The sequence below is a fragment of the Pristiophorus japonicus genome, chromosome 12 (assembly GCF_044704955.1).
Source record: "Pristiophorus japonicus isolate sPriJap1 chromosome 12, sPriJap1.hap1, whole genome shotgun sequence".
NCBI classification, from domain to species: Eukaryota; Metazoa; Chordata; class Chondrichthyes; family Pristiophoridae; genus Pristiophorus; species Pristiophorus japonicus.
In genome coordinates, this window is record NC_091988.1 from 90,802,301 (window position 1) to 90,822,581 (window position 20,281).

The window sequence follows — 20,281 nt, forward strand, 5'->3', positions numbered from 1 at the left end:
CAGCCGGTTCATTAATGTCCTTTAGCGAAGGAAACCCGCTGACCTAACCTGGTCAGGCCTACATGTGACTCCAGCCCCACACCAACATGGTTGCCTCTTAACTGCCCTTAGAAGTGGCCCAGCAAGCCACTCAGTTGCATCAAACCAGAGGAACTAGAGATGGCCAATAAATGACGGTCTTGCCAGGCGCCCACATCCTAAGAACTAATCAATCTCGTGGCTTTTCTATCTGAAATTCAGGATTTGAATCTGGTTGGGATAGTTAAGAGTCAGGCCTTCTCTCTCTCGCTCAAATTCTGACTTCTGTCTTAGTAATGGTCCTAAAATGTAGCACATTTATAGCTGGAATGAGCAAATAGCTGCCTTGAGTCTGATGAGCTCATCTTAAGTCACACAGGAAGCATCTCGCACAACTTTCTTACCACAGTTTCCATAGTGTCACGCTGATGGTTCTCCCTGCACTGAACGACTGAGCTAACCAAAAGAGGAGTCCGCTTTGGCTCAGTGGTAGAACTCTCGCCTCTGAGTCAGAGGGTCATGGGTTCAAATCCTACTCTAGAGACATGAGCACATAAATCTAGGCTGACACTTTAGTGCAGTACCGAGGGAGTGCTGCACTGTCTGATCCTGGTGCCTTTCGGATGAGACTTTAACCTGAGTCCCCGTCTACCCCCTCAGATGGACGTAAAAGATCCCATCTCACATTTTCAAAGAGATGGGGAGTTCTTCCCGGTGTGCTGACCAATGTTTATCCCTCAACCAACATCACTAAAACAGATTATCTGGTCATTACTTCCATTGCTATTTGTGGGACCTTGCTGTGTGCAAATTGGCTGCCCCATTTCCTACATTACAACAGTGACTACACTTAAAAAGCACTTATTTGGTTGTAAAGCACTTTGGGATGTCCTGAAATCAAGAAAGCTGCTATATAAATGCAAGTTGTTCTTTCTACTTTAAGGTAATTCCACAACACATGATAGTCTGGCAGGAGGGGGATTTATTCGACCATAACATAAGAAATAGGAGCAGGAGTAGGCCATACGGCCCCTCGAGCCTGCTCCGCCATTTAATACGATCATGGCTGATCCGATCATGGACTCAGGTCCACTTCCCCACCCGCTCCCCAGTTAACAGCTATCAGTTAACATGACGTTCCTTCACGTGGTCCATCCGCCCTAGAACATGAGCAGCTAACACATTAATCACTGGGTACGTGACCCTTGGATATTAAAGTTTGTTGGTCCTGTATTTGCCTCCGATCTGATTTAACTTACTGGGGAGGGTCAGGTGAGACTGTTGGGTCGGGTCCTGTGCAGCTGGGTCCCCGAGCGTTTGCGTTAATCTTGCCTCTCTTCCCTGCCTTTCCTCCAGTGGGATGCCTTCACTGTGCCTGAGCTGCAGAACTTCCTGCGAATCCTCCAGCGCGAGGAGGAGGAGCACGTCAGGCAGATGTTCGGGAAGTACGCCCGCTGCCGGCAGAAGATGCAGGAGGAGCTCGCCAACCGCTCCCCAGGCTGACCGGGGGCCCTCGCCAGCTCGCGACCAGAGTGAGAGAGGGGGGAACTAAACAAACAAACAAGCGCGCGCGCACACATGTATGAACGGTGAGAAGGTCTGAAAAACAATATTACCCGGCCCTGGCCGGGCACAAAGTGCGAACTGTGGAGAATACAAGTTGCGAGTGGGGTTTTACTGCGAGTGGAGCGGGATATGGTGTGGTGTACAAGCTCTTCCTTACATTAACCAGTGTGACTGAGACACTTACTGAACTGAACCATTGGGAACCCCGGCTGGGAAGTTCCTGCCTGCCGAGGGATGTCCCCTTGTCATGTTGAACCGAGCAGCGCCCTGCTTTGCCAGTGGGGGGGCGCCAACATGGATGCGAGTACAGAGAGCTCTGTCTTTTGTTTTGTCTTTTTGTTTCCTTGAAGTATCTGACGGCTCATTCCTGCTGCACAGTTTGGGGGGATCTGGCAGCAATTTTACATTACATTACATTCTCGCTAACCATTCGGGACATTTAAACGCATAAATATGAAGGTGGGTGGAGAGGGTAGCCTATCGCAGATTTCAATTTTACAGATACTTCATTTTGGAATCGTCGTGATTCCCCCGGCAGAGAATTCCCAATCTGAGCCTGGTTGCTGGAGAAAGGGGGCTGCGTAAAGGCCTGGGGCTTATCCCATGGGGAGAGACGGTGAGCTCTGCACACCCTTCACCCACTCACCCTCTCCTTCTGCCTCCCCCGCACCCCCATTGCCGACGGTAAGGAGCATCGGCACAATCCTGGGACCAGGTCACCCATCCTGTCAGTCAGAATGGAGCACAATGAGATTCGAAAGGGGAGAGAAAAGATTTTATAAATGGGGAGAATCGAGATTTAAAGAATCGAAGTATATGTGGGCCCGGTTCAGTGTGGGTGCATTGTGGGCTTGGCTCAGTGTGGGTGCAGTGTGGGCCTGGCTCGGTGTGGGTGCAGTGTGGGCCCGGCTCAGTGTGGGTGCAGTGTGGGCCTGGCTCGGTGTGGGTCCGGCTCGGTGTGAGTGCAGTGTGGGTCTGGCTCGGTGTGAGTGCAGTGTGGGCCCGGCTCAGTGTGGGTGCAGTGTGGGCCTGGCTCGGTGTGGGTCCGGCTCGGTGTGAGTGCAGTGTGGGCCCGGCTCGGTGTGGGTGCAGTGTGGGCCCAGCTCGGTGTGAGTGCAGTGTGGGTCCGGCTCGGTGTGGGCCCGGCTCGGTGTGGGTGCAGTGTGGGCCCAGCTCGGTGTGAGTGCAGTGTGGGTCCGGCTCGGTGTGGGCCCGGCTCGGTGTGGGTGCAGTGTGGGCCCGGCTCGGTGTGAGTGCAGTGTGGGCGCAGCTCGGTGTGGGCCCGGCTCGGTGTGAGTGCAGTGTGGGCCCAGCTCGGTGTGGGCCCGGCTCGGTATGAGTGCAGTGTGGGCCCGGCTCGGTGTGGGCCCGGCTCGGTGTGAGTGCAGTGTGGGCCCAGCTCGGTGTGGGTCCGGCTCGGTGTGGGCCCGGCTTGGTGTGAGTGCAGTGTGGGCCCGGCTCGGTGTGGGGCCGGCTCGGTGTGGGTGCAGTGTGGGCCCGGCTCGGTGTGGGTCTGGCTCGGTGTGAGTGCAGTGTGGGTCCGGCTCGGTGTGGGTGCAGTGTGGGCCCGGCTCGGTGTGAGTGCAGTGTGGGTCCGGCTCGGTGTGGGTGCAGTGTGGGCCCGGCTCGGTTGTGAGTGCAGTGTGGGCCCGGCTCGGTGTGGGTGCAGTGTGGGTCTGGCTCGGTGTGGGTGCAGTGTGGGCCCGGCTCGGTGTGGGCCCGGCTCGGTGTGGGTCCGGCTCGGTATGAGTGCAGTGTGGGTCCGGCTCGGTGTGAGTGCAGTGTGGGTCCGGCTCGGTGTGGGTCCGGCTCGGTGTGAGTGCAGTGTGGGTCCGGCTCGGTGTGGGCCCGGCTCGGTGTGGGTCCGGCTCGGTGTGAGTGCAGTGTGGGCCCGGCTCGGTGTGAGTGCAGTGTGGGCCCGGCTCGGTGTGGGTGCAGTGTGGGCCCAGCTCGGTGTGGGCCCGGCTTGGTGTGAGTGCAGTGTGGGTCCGGCTCGGTGTGAGTGCAGTGTGGTCCCGGCTCGGTGTGGGTGCAGTGTGGGTCTGGCTCGGTGTGGGTGCAGTGTGGGCCCGGCTCGGTGTGAATGCAGTGTGGGTCCGGCTCGGTGTGGGTGCAGTGTGGGCCCGGCTCGGTGTGGGTCCGGCTCGGTGTGGGTGCAGTGTGGGCCCGGCTCGGTGTGGGTCCGGCTCGGTGTGAGTGCAGTGTGGGCCCGGCTCAGTGTGAGTGCAGTGTGGGCCCGGCTCGGTGTGGGTGCAGTGTGGGCCCGGCTCAGTGTGAGTGCAGTGTGGGCCCGGCTCGGTGTGGGTGCAGTGTGGGCCCAGCTCGGTGTGGGCCCGGCTTGGTGTGAGTGCAGTGTGGGTCCGGCTCGGTGTGAGTGCAGTGTGGTCCCGGCTCGGTGTGGGTGCAGTGTGGGTCTGGCTCGGTGTGGGTCCAGCTCGGTGTAGGTGCAGTGAGGGCCCGGCTCGGTGTGGGCCCGGCTCAGTGTGGGTCCGGCTCGGTGTGGGTCCGGCTCGGTGTGAGTGCAGTGTGGGTCCGGCTCGGTGTGGGTGCAGTGTGCGCCCGGCTCGGTGTGGGTCCAGCTCGGTGTGAGTGCAGTGTGGATCCGGCTCGGTGTGCGTGCAGTGTGGGCCCGGCTTGGTGTGGGTGCAGTGTGGGCCCGGCTCAGTGTGAGTGCAGTGTGGGCCCGGCCCGGTGTGAGTGCAGTGTGGGCCCGGCTCAGTGTGAGTGCAGTGTGGGCCCGGCTCGGTGTGGGTGCAGTGTGGGCCCAGCTCGGTGTGGGTCCGGCTCGGTGTGGGCCCGGCTCGGTGTGAGTGCAGTGTGGGCCCGGCTCGGTGTGAGTGCAGTGTGGGCCCGGCTCGGTGTGAGTGCAGTGTGGGCCCGGCTCGGTGTGAGTGCAGTGCGGGTCCGGCTCGGTGTGGACCCGGTCCAGTGTGGGTCCGGATCGGTGTGGGTGCAGTGTGACCCAGCTCGGTGTGGGTGCAGTGTGGACCCGGTCCGGTGTGGGTCCAGATCAGTGTGGGTGCAGTGTGGGCCCGGCCCGGTGTGGAGACCAGCAGGCCGGGTTCAAAAGTGGAGTGAATATTCTGCGGTTTTGCTTGGTTATTTTGGGAATGCGGGAAATTTAATGCCAAATTTGTTTACGTATAGGGCGGGCACGCAGTAATTGTGGGCAAATGGATTGGAGCTCCAATCAGTCAGCAGTCCACGACTCTCCATTACCAGATTGACTGCTCTAAAGGTGAAAAGATACAAGTCGTGCTGTTTGTATCTAATTGGTTAGAGAGATTTCAAGGATGAATTGTTAAAGTTTGGGTCATTTGGGGAAAAATCACATGGAACCGAAAGCCTTCCCCAATGGCTGTTGGTGAAGACACTGAATGCTGAGCCTCATAGATCATAAGGCCTCGGGTTTGATCCCTGGTCGGAGTTGATTTAGCCTAACTCTGTCACAGTGGTGTGGGACACTGCAGTTGGCTTCCGCACTGGAATTGGGGAGGCGAAAACCAAGCAGAGGCCCTGCTCCTGAATGCAGTCTAGTGACTCCTGCTGGAAGGTGACACAGTGTGGACATCAGGTGAGGAACAGTTCAGACTCAGCTGTGAGGCCCTCCAAAGTTGAATAGGCTACTGGCCCTGGCGGTCTGGACTCACGTGAAAAATGGCTGAGGTACTAGGAGGTGTCTGGCACCTGTGGCACTGTATCCCAGGAGAAGAGGCATAATTCCAGGAGAGGTGGCAATGTGGAACTCCTTGCCTTGCTCCATTCAGTCCTTTCCCTCTCCCTGCCCCCCGCCCCCACAACCCTGTCCCCCTGCAGCCCGTGTGTGAAGCGAATCGTGGAAGGTGACATCATGACTAGTGTGGACGGGCAGTGGCAGTGCCAAGAGAAAAGGGCCTGAGCTTACGATACTACCTGAGCTGAGCTTCCATCCTGACGAAAGGAGTTTATAATTTATGTTTGTATTTCAAGTTTTATTCAATAAAATGTGAAATGGGTGCCTTTTTTCTTTGCGATTTTGTATTGCGAGTGATCCTATTTGTTATGCAACTGTAATGTGTGCCTCCCTCAATCTGGAAGTTCTGAGGCCAAGTTACAACTCAGATTTCCTTTCTAATTTCTCTGTCCGTGTCCTAACTCGCACCAAGTCCCACTCGCCCACTGCTCGCTGACCCATTGTGCTCGCTGACTGACTTTGGCTCCCGGTTAAACAACACCTCGATTTAAAAATTCTCGTCCTTGTTTTCAAATCCCTCCATGGCCTCGCCCCTCCCTGTCTCTGTAAGCTCCACCAGCCCCACAACCCCCCGAGATCGCTGCGTCTGCCAATTCTGGCCTCTTGAACTTCCCCGATTTTAATCGCTCCACCATTGGCAGCCGTACCTTCAGCTGCCCTAGGTCTTAAGCTCTAGAATTCCCTTCCTAAAGCTCTCTAACTCTCTTTTCTCCTTTTAAGACGCTCCTTAAAACCTACCTCCTTGACCAAGGTTTTAGTCATCTGTCCTAATATTGCCTTGAATATTCGGTGTCAAATTCTGTTTGATAACGCTCCTGTGATGCACCTTGGGACGTTTTACTACTTTAAAAGCGTTATTTATAAATGTTAGTTGTAAATTTACATATTTTAGGACCACCCAGAGAGTCAGAATATATCTTGGTATCAGTAAAAGCAATGCGTAGGGCTTGCTTTTCCACTGTACAAACTTTGCTTCCTGTTGTCACGATCTTGTAATTATGCTTCTCTGTCAACATTCATCACTGTAAATTGCTATGTCGACATTTCCTATTTAATTCTGCTATGTCACCTGTCACGATGCAGTTTCAGGCTCTGGCAGCTAGGTGGCTCTGCGGGTGAATTTATGAACTGCCATATTGGATATTTTTTTTTAAATGGCATCTACGCTTTGCGAAATGTACTAATTACCAACTGAAAGGTGTTCATATGTAATATTGCCCCAGTCCATCAAAATCAATAGTTAATGTTCTGAGGGTAATGCCTGTTGTTCTTACTTGATCTAGAGATGCCACTGTAACCTCTCGGCCGGTTACAACAAACACAGCTGAACGACAGACCATTTCATCTGACTAATTATGAGCATTGCCAACAGCAGGTTCGCCAGTACTGCACAATCATTCTCTGTTGGTTTGAAGATTGAGCTATATTTTTGCCCAAAGGCTCAGTCTGTCCTTTTATCATATTGTACTGCCTGCACTGCCAAGGATGTCACAGTGTCAAGTGAAGTGGGGAGGGGACATGAACCAGGTTTTTGTACCAGTGAAGACTATTGTGTTCCTAGCACAGATGAGACTGCACACAGGGAGGTTAAAGTAACAGTGACCTCAGTCTTTATTAAGACACTCCAGCGTGAGGAACAGGCCTTCGGGGCCGGCATATATACAGTGCTCCCAAGGGATGCTGGGATCCCTTGGGACTTCAGGGGATGCGCTCCCTGGTGGCGGAACATGGGATTGCATGCTTTACAGATACACAACATCACTCCCCGCCCCCCCCCTCGGCAAAGTCAAAGTGAAAACTATTTACAAGGTGAGGGGGTGGGGAGCCTTTCTTTCCCTGGTGGACCGCCTCGGTACAAATGTCTGTTCTGGTGTGTTGGCTGTGCCCTCGCTGGGCTGGCATGCTGTTGGCCCTGCAGGGCTGCTGGGTGAGCATGACCTTGTTGGGCGCGATGGGTTCAATTTCCTGGTTCGTTGATCCTTTGGGTGTGTATTGTGGACTCTCAAAAGGTGGTGTCTGCTTTGGGTTGTTCAGGGCAGTCTGTGAACCGCAGCCTCGTTTGGTCCAGGTGCTTTTCTGCAAATTTGTCCATTGTCTAGTTTGACTACAAACACCCTACTCCCTTCTTTAGCTATCACCGTGCCCGCTATCCACTTGGGACCATGTCCATAGTTTAGCACACACACAGGGTCATTCAGATCAATTTCCCGTGACACAGTGGTGCGACCATCGTTTACATTTTGTTGCTGCCGCCTGCCTCTACCTGATCATGCAGGTTGGGGTGAACCAGAGAAGGTCTGGTTTGAAGTGTCCTTTTCATGAGTAGCTGAACCGGGGGCACCCCTGTGAGCGAGTGGGGTCTTGTGCGGTAGCTCAGCAGTACTCAGGACAGGCCGGTTTGGAGTGAGCCTTCTGTGACTCGTTTAAGGCTCTGTTTGATTGTTTGTACTGCCCGCTCTGCCTGCCCGTTGGAGGCTGGTTTAAACAGGGCCGAGGTGCCATGTTTGATCCCATTGCAGGTCATGAATTCTTTAAATTCGGCACTGGTGAAACATGGCCCGTTGTCACTGACCAGTATGTCAGGCAGGCCGTGGGTGGCAAACATGGCCCTCAGGCTTTCAATGGTGATGGTGGCGGTGCTTCCCGACATTATTTCACATTCAATCCATTTTGAAAAAGCATCCACCACCACCAGGAACATTTTACCGAGAAACAGGCCCGCATAGTCGACATGGATCCTCGACCATGGTCTGGAGGGCCAGGACCACAAACTTAGTGGTGCCTCTCTGGGCGCGTTGCTCAACTGAGCACATATGCTGCATTGCCGTACACAGGACTCGAAGTCAGAGTCGATACCGGGCCACCACATGTGGGATCTGGCTATCGCTTTCATCATTACTATATCAGGGTGTGTGCTGTGCAGATCCAAGATGAACGTCTCCCTGCCCTTTTTGGGTAGCACTATGCGGTTACCCCACAACAGGCAGTCTGCCTGAATGGACAGCTCATCCTTTCGCCGCTGGAATGGCTTGATTAGCTCTTGCATTCAACGGGGATGCTGGCCCAGCTCCCATGCAGTACACAGTTTTTTACTATGGACAGCAGAGGATCTTGGTTGGTCTAAGTCCTATTCTGGCGGGCCGTGACAGGTGATTTATCATTTTCAAACGCTTCATAAGAACATAAGAATTAGGAACAGGGGTAGGCCATCTAGCCCCTCGAGCCTGCTCCGCCATTCAACAAGATCATGGCTGATCTGGCCGTGGACTCAGCACCACTTACCCGCCCGCTCCCCATAACCCTTAATTCCCTTATTGGTTAAAAATCTATCTATCTGTGATTTGAATACATTCAATGAGCTAGCCTCAACTGCTTTTTTGGGCAGAGAATTCCACAGATTCACAACCCTCTGGGAGCAGAAATTCCTTCTCAACTCGGTTTTAAATTGGCTCCCCCGTATTTTGAGGCTGTGCCCCCTAGTTCTAGTCTCCCTGACCAGTGGAAACAACCTCTCTGCCTCTATCTTGTCTATCCCTTTCATTATTTTGAATGTTTCCATAAGATCACCCCTCATCCTTCTGAACTCCAACGAGTAAAGACCCAGTCTACTCAATCGATCATCATAAGGTAACCCCCTCATCTCCGGAATCAGCCTAGTGAATCGTCTCTGTACCCCCTCCAAAGCTAGTATATCCTTCCTTAAGAAAGGTGACCAAAACTGCACACAGTACTCCAGGTGCGGCCTCACCAATACCCTGTACAGTTGCAGCAGGACCTCCCTGCTTTTGTACTCCATCCCTCTCGCAATGAAGGCCAACATTCCATTCGCCTTCCTGGTTACCTGCTGCACCTGCAAACTAACTTTTTGGGATTCATGCACAAGGACCCCCAGGTCCCTCTGCACTGCAGCATGTTGTAATTTCTCCCCATTCAAAAAATATTCCCTTTTATTTTTATTTCCCAAGGTGGATGACCTCACATTTTCCGACATTGTATTCCATCTGCCAAACCTTAGCCCATTCGCTTAACCTATCTAAATCTCTTTGCAGCCTCTCTGTGTTCTCTACACAACCCGCTTTCCCACTAATCTTTGTGTCATCTGCAAATTTTGTTACACTACACTCTGTCCCTTCTTCCAGGTCATCTATGTAAATTGTAAACAGTTGTGGTCCCAGCACCGATCCCTGTGGCACACCACTAACCACCGATTTCCAACCCGAAAAGGACCCATTTATCCCAACTCTCTGCTTTCTGTTAGCCAGCCAATTCTCGATCCATACTAATACATTTCCTCTGACTCCGCGTACCTTTATCTTCTGCAGTAACCTTTTGTGTGGCACCTTATCGAATGCCTTTTGGAAATCTAAATACACCACATCCATCGGTACACCTCTATCCACCTTGCTCGTTATATCCTGAAAGAATTCCAGTAAATTAGTTAAACATGATTTCCCCTTCATGAATCCATGTTGAGTCTGCTTGATTGCACTATTCCTATCTAGATGTCCCGCTATTTCTTCCTTAATGATAGCTTCAAGCATTTTCCCCACTACAGATGTTAAACTAACCGGCCTATAGTTACCTGCCTTTTTGTCTGCCCTCTTCTTTAAACAGAGGCGTTACATTAGCTGCTTTCCAATCCGCTGGTACCTCCCCAGAGTCCAGAGAATTTTGGTAGATTATAACGAATGCATCTGCTATAACTTCCGCCATCTCTTTTTTAATACCCTGGGATGCATTTCATCAGGACCAGGGGACTTGTCTACCTTGAATCCCATTAGCCTGTCCAGCACTACCCCCCTAGTGATAGTGATTGTCTCAAGGTCCTCCCTTCCCACATTCCTGTGACCAGCAATTTTTGGCATGGTTTTTGTGTCTTCCACTGTGAAGACCGAAGCAAAATAATTGTTTAAGGTCTCAGCCATTTCCACATTTCCCATTATTAAATCCCCCTTCTCTAAGGGACCAACATTTACTTTAGTCACTCTTTTCCATTTTACATATCGATAAAAGCTTTTACTATCTGTTTTTATGTTTTGTGCAAGTTTACTTTCGTAATCTATCTTTCCTTTATTGCTTTCTTAGTCATTCTTTGCTGTTGTTTAAAGTTTTACCAATCTTCTAGTTTCCCACTAACCTTGGCCACCTTATACGCATTGGTTTTTAATTTGATACTCTGCTTTATTTCCTTGGTTATCCATGGCTGGTTATCCCTTCTCTTACCGCCCTTCTTTTTCACTGGAATATATTTTTGTTGAGCACTATGAAAGAGCTCCTTAAAAGTCCTCCACTGTTCCTCAATTGTGCCACTGTTTAGTCTGTGTTCCCAGTCTACTGTAGCCAACTCTGCCCTCATCCCACTGTAGTCCCCTTTGTTTGTTTAAGCTCGTTTGAGACACTACTTCCTCACCCTCAATCTGTATTACAAATTCAACCATACTGTGATCACTCATTCCAAGAGGATCTTTTACTTGGAGATCGTTTATTATTCCTGTCTCATTACACAGGACCAGATCTAAGATAGCTTGCTCCCTTGTAGGTTCTGTAACATACTGTTCTAAGAAGCAATCCCGTATGCATTCTATGAATTCCTCCTCAAGGCTATCCCGTTCGATTTGATTTGACCAATCGATATGTAGGTTAAAATCCCCCATGATCACTGCCGTTCCTTTTTCACATGCCTCCATTATTCCCTTGATTATTGTCTGCCCCACTGTGAAGTTATTATTTGGGGGCCTATAAACTACGCCCACCAGTGACTTTTTCCCCTTACTAGCTCTAATCTCCACCCACAATGATTCAACATTTTGTTCATTAGAGCCAATATCATCTCTCACAACTGCCCTGATATCATCCTTTATTAACAGAGCTACCCCACCTTCTTTCCCTTCTTGTCTATCTTTCCGAATTGTCAGATACCCCGGTATGTTTAATTCCCAGTCTTGGCCACCCTGCAACCATGTTTCTGTAATGGCCACCAAATCATACCCATTTGTAATGATTTGTGCCGTCAACTCATTTACTTTATTTCGAATGCCTCGTGCGTTTAAGTAGAGTTTTTTAATACTAGTTTTTAAACCATGATTTTTAGTTTTGACCCTCCTGCAGCCCCTTTATATTCATACATATTGTCCCTTCCTATCACCTTGTGGTTTACACTTACCCCCGTGCTACTCTGCTCTGTTGCCTCCTGCCTTTTGCGTTCTTTCTTGCGGTCCTGTTTATCTGAGCTCTCACCCACTCTAACTAGCTCAGAGCCCTCTCCAGGGTTCCGAATACTCCTCGCATTGAGGCACCGAGCTTTCAGGCTTGCCTTTTTATTACACTTTGACCCTTTAGAATTTTGCTGTACAATGGTCCTTTTTGTTTTTTGTCTTGGGTTTCTCTGCCCTCCACTTTTACTCATCTCCTTTCTGTCTTTTACTTCTGTCTCCATTTTGTTTCCCTCTGTCTCCCTGCAGTGGTTCCCATCCCCCTGCCATATTAGTTTAACTCCTCCCCAACAGCACTAGCAAACACTCCCCCTCGGACATTGGTTCCAGTCCTGCCTAGGTGCAGACCGTCCGGTTTTTACTGGTTACACCTCCCCCAGAACCGGTTCCAATGCTCCAGGAATTTTAATCCCTCCCTGCTGCACCACTGCTCAAGCCACGTATTCATCTGAGCAATCCTGCGATTCCTACTCTGACTAGCACGTGCACTGGTAGCAATCCTGAGATTACTACTTGTGAGGTCCTACTTTTTAATTTAGCTCCTAGAACCGATACCTCGCCATCAGCACGCTCTCCCTTGGGTTAAGATGCTCTCGAACCAGTGTACACAGCTCCTCATATGACTTATCTCTGAGTTTCACCGGAGCCAGAAGATTCTTCATGATGTTCTAGGTCAGTGCCCCGCAGACCGTGAGGAGGACCACTCTCCTTTTTGCAGCGCTTCCTTCTCCGTCCAGCTTGTTGCCTACAACGTACTGGTCTAGCCATTCGACATAGGCTTCCCAGTCCTCACCCTCCGAGAACTTCTCCAGGATGCCCACAGTTTGCTGCATCTTTGCGTTGGATTCGTATACTCGTCGCCAGTTATTGTGTTCCTAACACAGATGAGACTGCACATAGGGAGGTTAAAGTAACAGTGACCTCAGTCTTTAATAAGACACTCCAGAGTGAGGAACAGGCCTTAGGGGCTGGTTTCTATACAGTGCTCCCAAAGGATGCTGGGATCCCTTGGGACTTAAGGGGATGCGCTCCCTGGTGGCGGAGCATGGGAGTGCATGCTTTACAGATACACAACAAAGACATTTGAGGTATTTTAAACAGAAATAGATAAGCCAGCGGAACAAGATTATGCACCAAATTCCTACACTTCGGGTCTGTGTGTAAAGGAACCTGAACGCGAATTGGATCAGTAGGAGGTTTCGTCTAAAATATTTAAAAGCCAAAGATATGGGCATTTCATTTTTCTTATCTTGCATTTAGGACATGAACACCAGTTACGGATGTATTTTGAAGTAACTCTGCTTTCAATGAATCGCCAGTACTCATTAAGTCACGAGTTGTCTAAATGCTGTATATTCCTACGATTTGGTTATAGATTGGCATCATGGATGTTAAAAAAAAAAGCATGTAACCAGAAAGTCCATTCGGCCCATCAAGCGTGTTCACTCCACACTCCATGTACAACCCACTCTATTGTAAACCCAACCCAACTTCATCTCCTGAGGGAAGAATCTGGACACCCTGCACACCCAAAAAAGTAAGCCAAGTAAAACACCACATCTCTCTCACCTTACATCCTTCATTAGTCTCCTTGGCTGCTTGCCTTCCTGTACATGACCTTTCCAAGGGCCCAGCAGTTCAGGAGGCATCATGTTCCATGAATCATTTGATCATCTCTCTCCTCGTATCCCAGACCATGTACATGGAATTGTTGTGATTGCCAAGCTGATGGCAATCCTCGCCATTTTAAAGAAACTCGTCCAATCATCTTTTCCTTGGTTTTCGATCTGCAATAACAATTTGGATTTATATAATGCCTTTAACGTTTAAAAAAAAATTTAAACGTAAAACTTTTATTTCTCTTACAAGATGATCTTGTCCAAATGGCCATATTTCCAAAATGTTGGATTCTCCTTTTTTTTATCTCCGTTCTTAATTTCAAATACCCAACCCATGCTTTACTCCCTTTACTGGTCCATGGTCCCCTGAGAATGCCTATCACCACCAGATGTGTAATTAAGCATGCATGCTGAAGATGCGCTTCAGGACCTGGATAGATCTGGATGCCCCCTTCAGTACACACCACCCAGGGTCTTCAGAATGTGCTGCCTCTGCACAACATTGCACAACAGCGAGGCTTGGACCTGCAGGAGGAACGAGGCAAACAGCTCAGATCCTCCTCCTACGATTTGGATGATGAGGAGAGTGCTGAGGGCAATGCATCCTCAACCACTCACACTGCTGCCAGGGATGCCTATATTAATGCAAGGGTCACTTAGGTTTCACTAGTGCACCCATGTCACTAGAAAATGCAACAGCCACTCTTCCCCCTTGCTGTTCCAGGAGAGGCTCTTGACACAACGTCCTCCAACCACCCCTTGAATATCCCCCACTGTTCCCCATCAATTCATGTCTTCACATTCATCATCAAAAAGTAGAAGGCCAGTTACCACCAAGCACCTAAGGATGGACAAGACGGAAAAGTGGTGAAAAGGAATAGCATTTATGTGAGCTAAATAAAGAACAATGAATTATCAAAACATTTCCTCAGACACCCATGTGCATACACTTGTGCAACTATAGAGCCTTACACTTCCTTTTTCTGCCACTCTGAGGCAGGCTGCTCACATCCCTGCTCTGACTGCTGAGAGGCTCTTGGCCAATATCCTCTGGGTTTTGGAGCCCGTGAGGGCCCCGCTAAAGACTGCTCCACCTGCACCTGTGCAGGAGCAGACTCGCCATCGGGAGACGAGGCAGCATGTGGACTACTGACTGAGGTGGGATGTGGGTGAGAAATGGAAGTGTTTTGAGTGGAGTCCCCACTTCCTTGACTCCTTTCGCTGTCATCCTCTCGGGGCCCAGCAGCACTTCGCTGCTACCACTGTGCTGGAGAACATTTTAGTGCAGATTAAGTGCGACGCTGTAAGGCCAAGGCTAAGGTAGCAGACAAGGTAGCATCCAGAGTCTGCATGGTGGTGTTGAAGGCGGGCATTTGTTGGAGTGCATGACTGTCCACGGCGCTGCCCACGTTATCTGGAAGAAGACATCATCTCAGTGGCCTGTGTCATCATGCTTAAGCTGGACTCCTCCAATCTCTCTGGAATCGTGCTGATTCCACTTTGAAGACCTGTACATTGCTGTTGCTCAATGATTCTCCTTTTCATTGATGGCTCCCGAGGTACAGCATCTGTGTCCAGCTCAGCAAAACTTCCTTTGACATGGGCACACCACAGCTGCTCTTGCTCACTTGTGAAGTGTGAGTCACCAAGTGAAAACCCAACTCTCTATCTAACTGTCCCACCGAAGTGCGGTGCATGATCTGCATGAGTCCTGTGACGGTGTATCCTCAGAAGGACTCCGCTCCTCTGAGGAATGTGCTGCAAGTGTGAAAGTCCTGTGGGAGATAAAAGACATGAATTATTCCTGGCAAGGTAATAATATGTTGCAAGTTATCATTCTGACATTGATCATATTTCACTCGCTGCTGAAATCAAGTCAAAATTACTGAGTGCCATATGATATGTGGGTGGCTAACATTTAATTGTGTCACCAGGTAGCTCAGAGCTCCCCGTCTCCCCATCTCCAAGGTACAGGGACATTAAACTCTACTGATCTCCAGAGCCACCTCCTCTGCGCTTGTCAGCTGCGAGATTTTTGGAGAGCCCCCTCAGGTTCCCTCCCTCTCCCTGGTGTTCTTTGCTCCCTTCTGCAAGGGGGGGTAAGAAGAGACATATGAGTGAGAGTAATGGCATGTGGTCATCTGATGGATGCATTTGTGAGGTTAACTATGAGGGAGAGGCATGACATTGCATAAGGATGAGGATGAGTGGGAGTGATGGATGGCTAGATGGGGCTGTCAGGAAATGCATAGAAAGAAAAGAATAGGTGCACCTTCAAGGTAAATGGATGTGAGGAGTGATATGCGGGAGTAGGCTTGACAAGGCAGAGTGAGGGGGTGGGATGATGAGCAGAGCAAGATGTAGGTGAATGTGCCACTGTACTCACCTGCTTAGGTTATTAAAGCACTTTCTCCACTGAATCCAGAAGCGTGTCACTGCGCTCCTGCTGCTGACCTCCTCCACTGCCTCTGACTACACTTTAGTTTCTGCTGCAGGCTTCATCCACTGATAGTGAAGAGTATCTGTCTCCGACTCCTCACAGCCCCCAGCAGCATCCAGGGAGGCGTCACTGAATCGAGCTGCAGCCGTTGCCATCTGGAACCCATTCTGCCACTTGCTTCTCTTTTCTTCCCAACTCCAAACTTCTTCAACTTGCATGTTTGGAGTGTCCATTTAAATTCTGGAAGTGAGATCGCGTCCTGCGGGTCTACATCACTTCCACTGTCGTTGATTGGACGGTGTAATGTATTTCCTTCATGGGTTCTTTGTTTAAGAATTCATAGCAACACATTCCTATTAAGAACTAGTTGGTTTATTAGCCACGGTTTAACAATCACACTCCACATTACCAGTTCATCCACCAGGCTCACAACCACCTGCCTCATCGAGGATCCCCTGAACCCAAACTGGCTGGGGTTTTATTGAGTCTTGTGAATATTACGTGACTGGCTAAGCCACTCCCAACTCAACAGCTCTACAACTATTTTGGTAGAAATTTTCATTCAAGTGCCCCCTTTTTTTTTGAGGGCACCAAAAACCACAAATTAACAATTGAACATAAAAGGGAATCATTGTCAAATCAAATCAAATTAAAATTCTGTTCACGGTTAAAATGACGCACTCCAGTCCCTCCGGCGCCTACCTCTCACGGAAGGCTCGAACGTAACCACGGTAGAGGCAGGCAGTCAGGCTGAACGACCCCCTCGACCGCTCGCTGCCTGGACCGGTTAATGGCCACCATGGCCATGCCCAGGAGCAGGCCCACGAGGAGGCCTTCCAACCTGCTCGCTCATCTCTACACAGGGTGCCCAAAGATCAGGAGTGTGGGACTGAAGTGCAACCAGAATATGAAGAGAAGCCCCTTCAAATATTGAAAGAGGGGCTGCAACCTCACACATTCAACATAGACATGAAACACGGACCTCTCCAGACTGCAGAAATTACAAGCGGCCTGGGAGTATGTGAACCGACTTAAAAATCGATTGCATGGGACTGCTCCGTGCATCATCCTCCAGGCCAAGTCCCCAATAAATAAAGGGAGGACTCCCACATAGAGAGCACTCCATTGGGGACCCCGCCTCTTCCGGACAGCAAGATGGTGCGCAATGGCGTGTCCGGACGGCACTCGAGGATGGCAAAGTGGAGAGTGTGCAAGAGCAGCCGTACATGAATCCCCCCTGCACAGAACTGAAAGGTACGGAGGGCATTTCCCAGAGGAGGCTCAAGTTGTGAGGTGCCGACTCCCGAGGGAGGTTTCAGGGCTTGGCGCCGATGAGGAATTCCGTCCGGACGGGGGTCAGTTCGGACGGGATCACCCCAGGTGTTTGAGCATCCTCGACACACCTAACGGAGTCAGGGCTCAGTGCCGTTTTTAGCGACTCGATGGCATTGGCCGGACGTCGGTCCAGTGTACATGCCGTGCCAGCTCTTTTGGTGCCATCCAGTAGGTCCCTGACCCTGGTCACCTTTCCAAACAAAACCCTCTCGTCTGCCTGCCATCTAAAATCACGCTTGTGGAGGTACGGATTCCTGAGCAGCGGCTCCCGAAGGACAGACACCACTCCAGATGAGGGAGAACTGTGCTTGGTGGCTGTTACGTATGTAACACTATGTAACCAGCATTCTACCGCCACCAGATGGCGTATCTGTTGGAGTCCCAAGGGATCCCAGCATCCCTTGGGAGCACTGTATAAAAGCAGGCCTCCCATGCTGTACCAGTACTCTGGAGTTAGAATAAAGAGGCTGTCAGACTTACTCACATCTACAGTGCTCAGACATAACAACTGGCGACGTGATAACGAATAGTGCAGAGAATGCAGAGAACTGTTGGTATCCTGAGAAATTCTCAGAAGGGGACAATTGGGAGGCCTTCATGGAGCGACTCGACCAATACTTCATGGCCAACGAGCTTGGAAGGGAGTGCGAACACTGCCAAACGAAGGGCGATCCTCCTCACTGTCTGCGGGGCAACAACCTATGGCCTCATACGGAATCTTTTTGCTCTGGTGAAACCAGCAACCAAATCGTATGAAGAACTGTGTATGCTGGTCCAGGAGCACCTAAATCCGAAGGGGAGCATTCTGATGGCAAGGTATCGATTTTACACATGTCAACGGTCTGAAGGCCAGGAAGTGGCGAGCTATGTCGCCGAACTAAGGCGCCTTGCAGGACATTGCGAATTCGATGGATTCCTGGAGCAAATGTAAAGAGACTTTTTTGTGCTTGGCATTGGCCATGAGGTTATCCTTCGCAGACTATTGACTGTTGAAACCCCGAACCTGAGCAAAGCCATAACGATAGCACAGGCATTTATGTCCACCAGCGATAACACCAAACAAACTTCGCAGCATAAAGATGTTTCGGTAAGTACTGTACACAAAGTACGTCGTTTTCAGGCAGGAATGCATATGGCAGAACGTACATGCCTGCAGCTGCACGACCTCAGATAACTCAGAGTCCGCTATCAAGTGTGAATGCGAGGTAATTGACACCTTGTTGGCGCTGTGGAGGTGATCAGCGAGCCCATCAATGCCGCTTTATGCGTGCAAAGGCTGTGGAACAATGGGACACCTCCAGCGAATGTGTAGACGAGCTCCAAACCCTGCAAACCACCATGTTGCAGAGGAAGACCGATCCATGGAGGATCAAACTGAACTAAAGATTCAAACCAAGGAGGCAGAACTATACGAGGTACACGCCTTCACCACGAAATGCCCACCGATCATGTTAAAAGTTGAATTGAACGGAATTCCAGTATCCATGGAATTGGACACGGGTGCGAGTCAGTCCATCATGAGCAAAAAGGCCTTCCATAGGCTGTGGAGCAACAAGGCACAAAGGCCCAAGCTGAGCTCCATTCACACAAGCTGAGAACTTACATCAAAGAGCTGATCCCTGTAATTGGCAGCGCAGCAGTAAAAGTCTCTTTTGATGGAGCTGTGCACGAACTACCACTTTCGATAGTATCAGGAGATGGCCCCACACTGTTCGGCAGAAGATGGCTGGGAAAAATCCGCTGGAACTGGGACGACATCCGAGCACTTTCGTCCGTCGACGACGCCTTGTGCCCAGGTTCTGAGCAAGTTTCTGTCGTTGTTTGAGCCAGGCATCGGAAGTTTCTCGGGGACGAAGATGCAGATCCACTTGATTCCCGGCACACGACCCATCCACCACAAGGTACAGGCAGTGCCATATATGATGCGAAAGAAAGTGGAGATCGAGCTAGACAGGCTGTAACAAGAGGGCATCATCGCGCCGGTGGAGTTCAACGAGTGGACCAGTCCGATTGTTCCAGTTCTCAAGGGCGATGGCACGGTCAGAATTTGCAGTGTCTATAAAGTAATGATTAACCGTTTTTCGCTGCAGGACCGGTGCCCGCTAATCATGGCAGACGACCTATTTGCGACCCTGGCAGGAGGAAAGACGTTCACCAAGTTGGACCTGACCTCAGCCTACATGACGCAGGAGCTGGCGGAATTTTTTGCCCATTTGGGATTCGACCGGCCGCGGCTATTTTTCAAAGGAACATGGAGAGTCTGCTAAAGTCAGTTCCGCGCACCATGGTTTTCCAGGACGACATACTGGTCACAGGTCGGGACACCATCGAACACTTGCAGAACCTGGAAGAGTTTCTAAGTCCGCTAGATCGTGTGGGACTCAGGTTGAAACGCTCGAATTGAAACGCAGGATTGAAAAAGAAGCTCTGGCATGCGTTTACGGGGTAAAAAAAATGCATCAGTATCTGTTTAGGCTTAAGTTCGAGTTAGAAACTGACCATAAGCCGCTCATATCGCTATTCCCAAAGAGCAAAGGTATCAATACCAATGCCTCTGCTCGCATCTAAAGATGGGCGCTCACGCTGTCTGCATATAACTATGTAGTTCGCCACAGGCCAAGCACAGAGAACTGCGCTGACACCCTCAGTCGGCTACCATTGCCCATCAGCGGGGTGGAAATGGCACAGCCTGCAGACTTGCTCTTGGTGATGGATGCATTTGAAAACGACTAGTCACCCGTTACGGCCCGCTAGATCAGGACCTGGACCAGCCAGGATCCTTTACTGTCCCTTGTAAAAAAAAAACTGTGTCCTCCATGGGAGCTGGTCCAGCGTCCCAGTGGAGATGCATGAAGAGATCAAGCTGTTCCAGCGGCATAAAGACGAAATGTCCATACAGGCGGACGGTCTTTTGTGGGATAATTGCATGGTTTTGCCCAAGAAAGGCAGGGAAACGTTCATACGCGACCTACACAGTATCCACCAGGCATAGTGATGATGAAAGCTATGGCCAGATCCCATGTGTGGTGGCCCGGCATCGACTCAGATTTGGAGTCTTGCATGCGCCAATGCAACACTTGCTCTCAACTGAGCTATGCACCCAGGGAGGCACCGTTAAGTTTGTGGTCATGGCCCTCCAAACCGTGGTCTAGGATCCACGTTGACTTCGCTGGCCCGTTTCCAGGCAAAATGTTCTTGGTTGTTGTGGATGCTTATTCAAAGTGGATTGAGTGTGTAATAATGTTTGTAAGCACGCCCACTGCCACCATCGAAAACCTACGAGCCATGTTTGCCACGCACGGCCTGCCTGATATCCTTGTCAGCGACAATGAGCCGTGCTTCACCAGGGCTGAATTCA

General features: G+C 50.6%; 1 protein-coding gene across 4 annotated transcripts in view; it reads left to right on the forward strand.

The window, feature by feature from the left end:
- Positions 1–20,281, forward strand: part of rassf1 (Ras association domain family member 1) — a 162,649-nt gene that overhangs the window by 88,353 nt on the left and 54,015 nt on the right. For 2 of the 4 annotated variants that reach the window (XM_070895745.1, XM_070895748.1), the window contains one exon: positions 1,375–5,579. In XM_070895745.1, coding sequence (XP_070751846.1) covers positions 1,375–1,521 — 147 coding nt within the window. In that variant the 3' untranslated portion in view covers positions 1,522–5,579. Of the gene's footprint in view, positions 1–1,374; positions 5,580–20,281 lie in introns of those variants that run through there. The other 2 variants (XM_070895746.1, XM_070895747.1) reach the window with 2 other exon arrangements.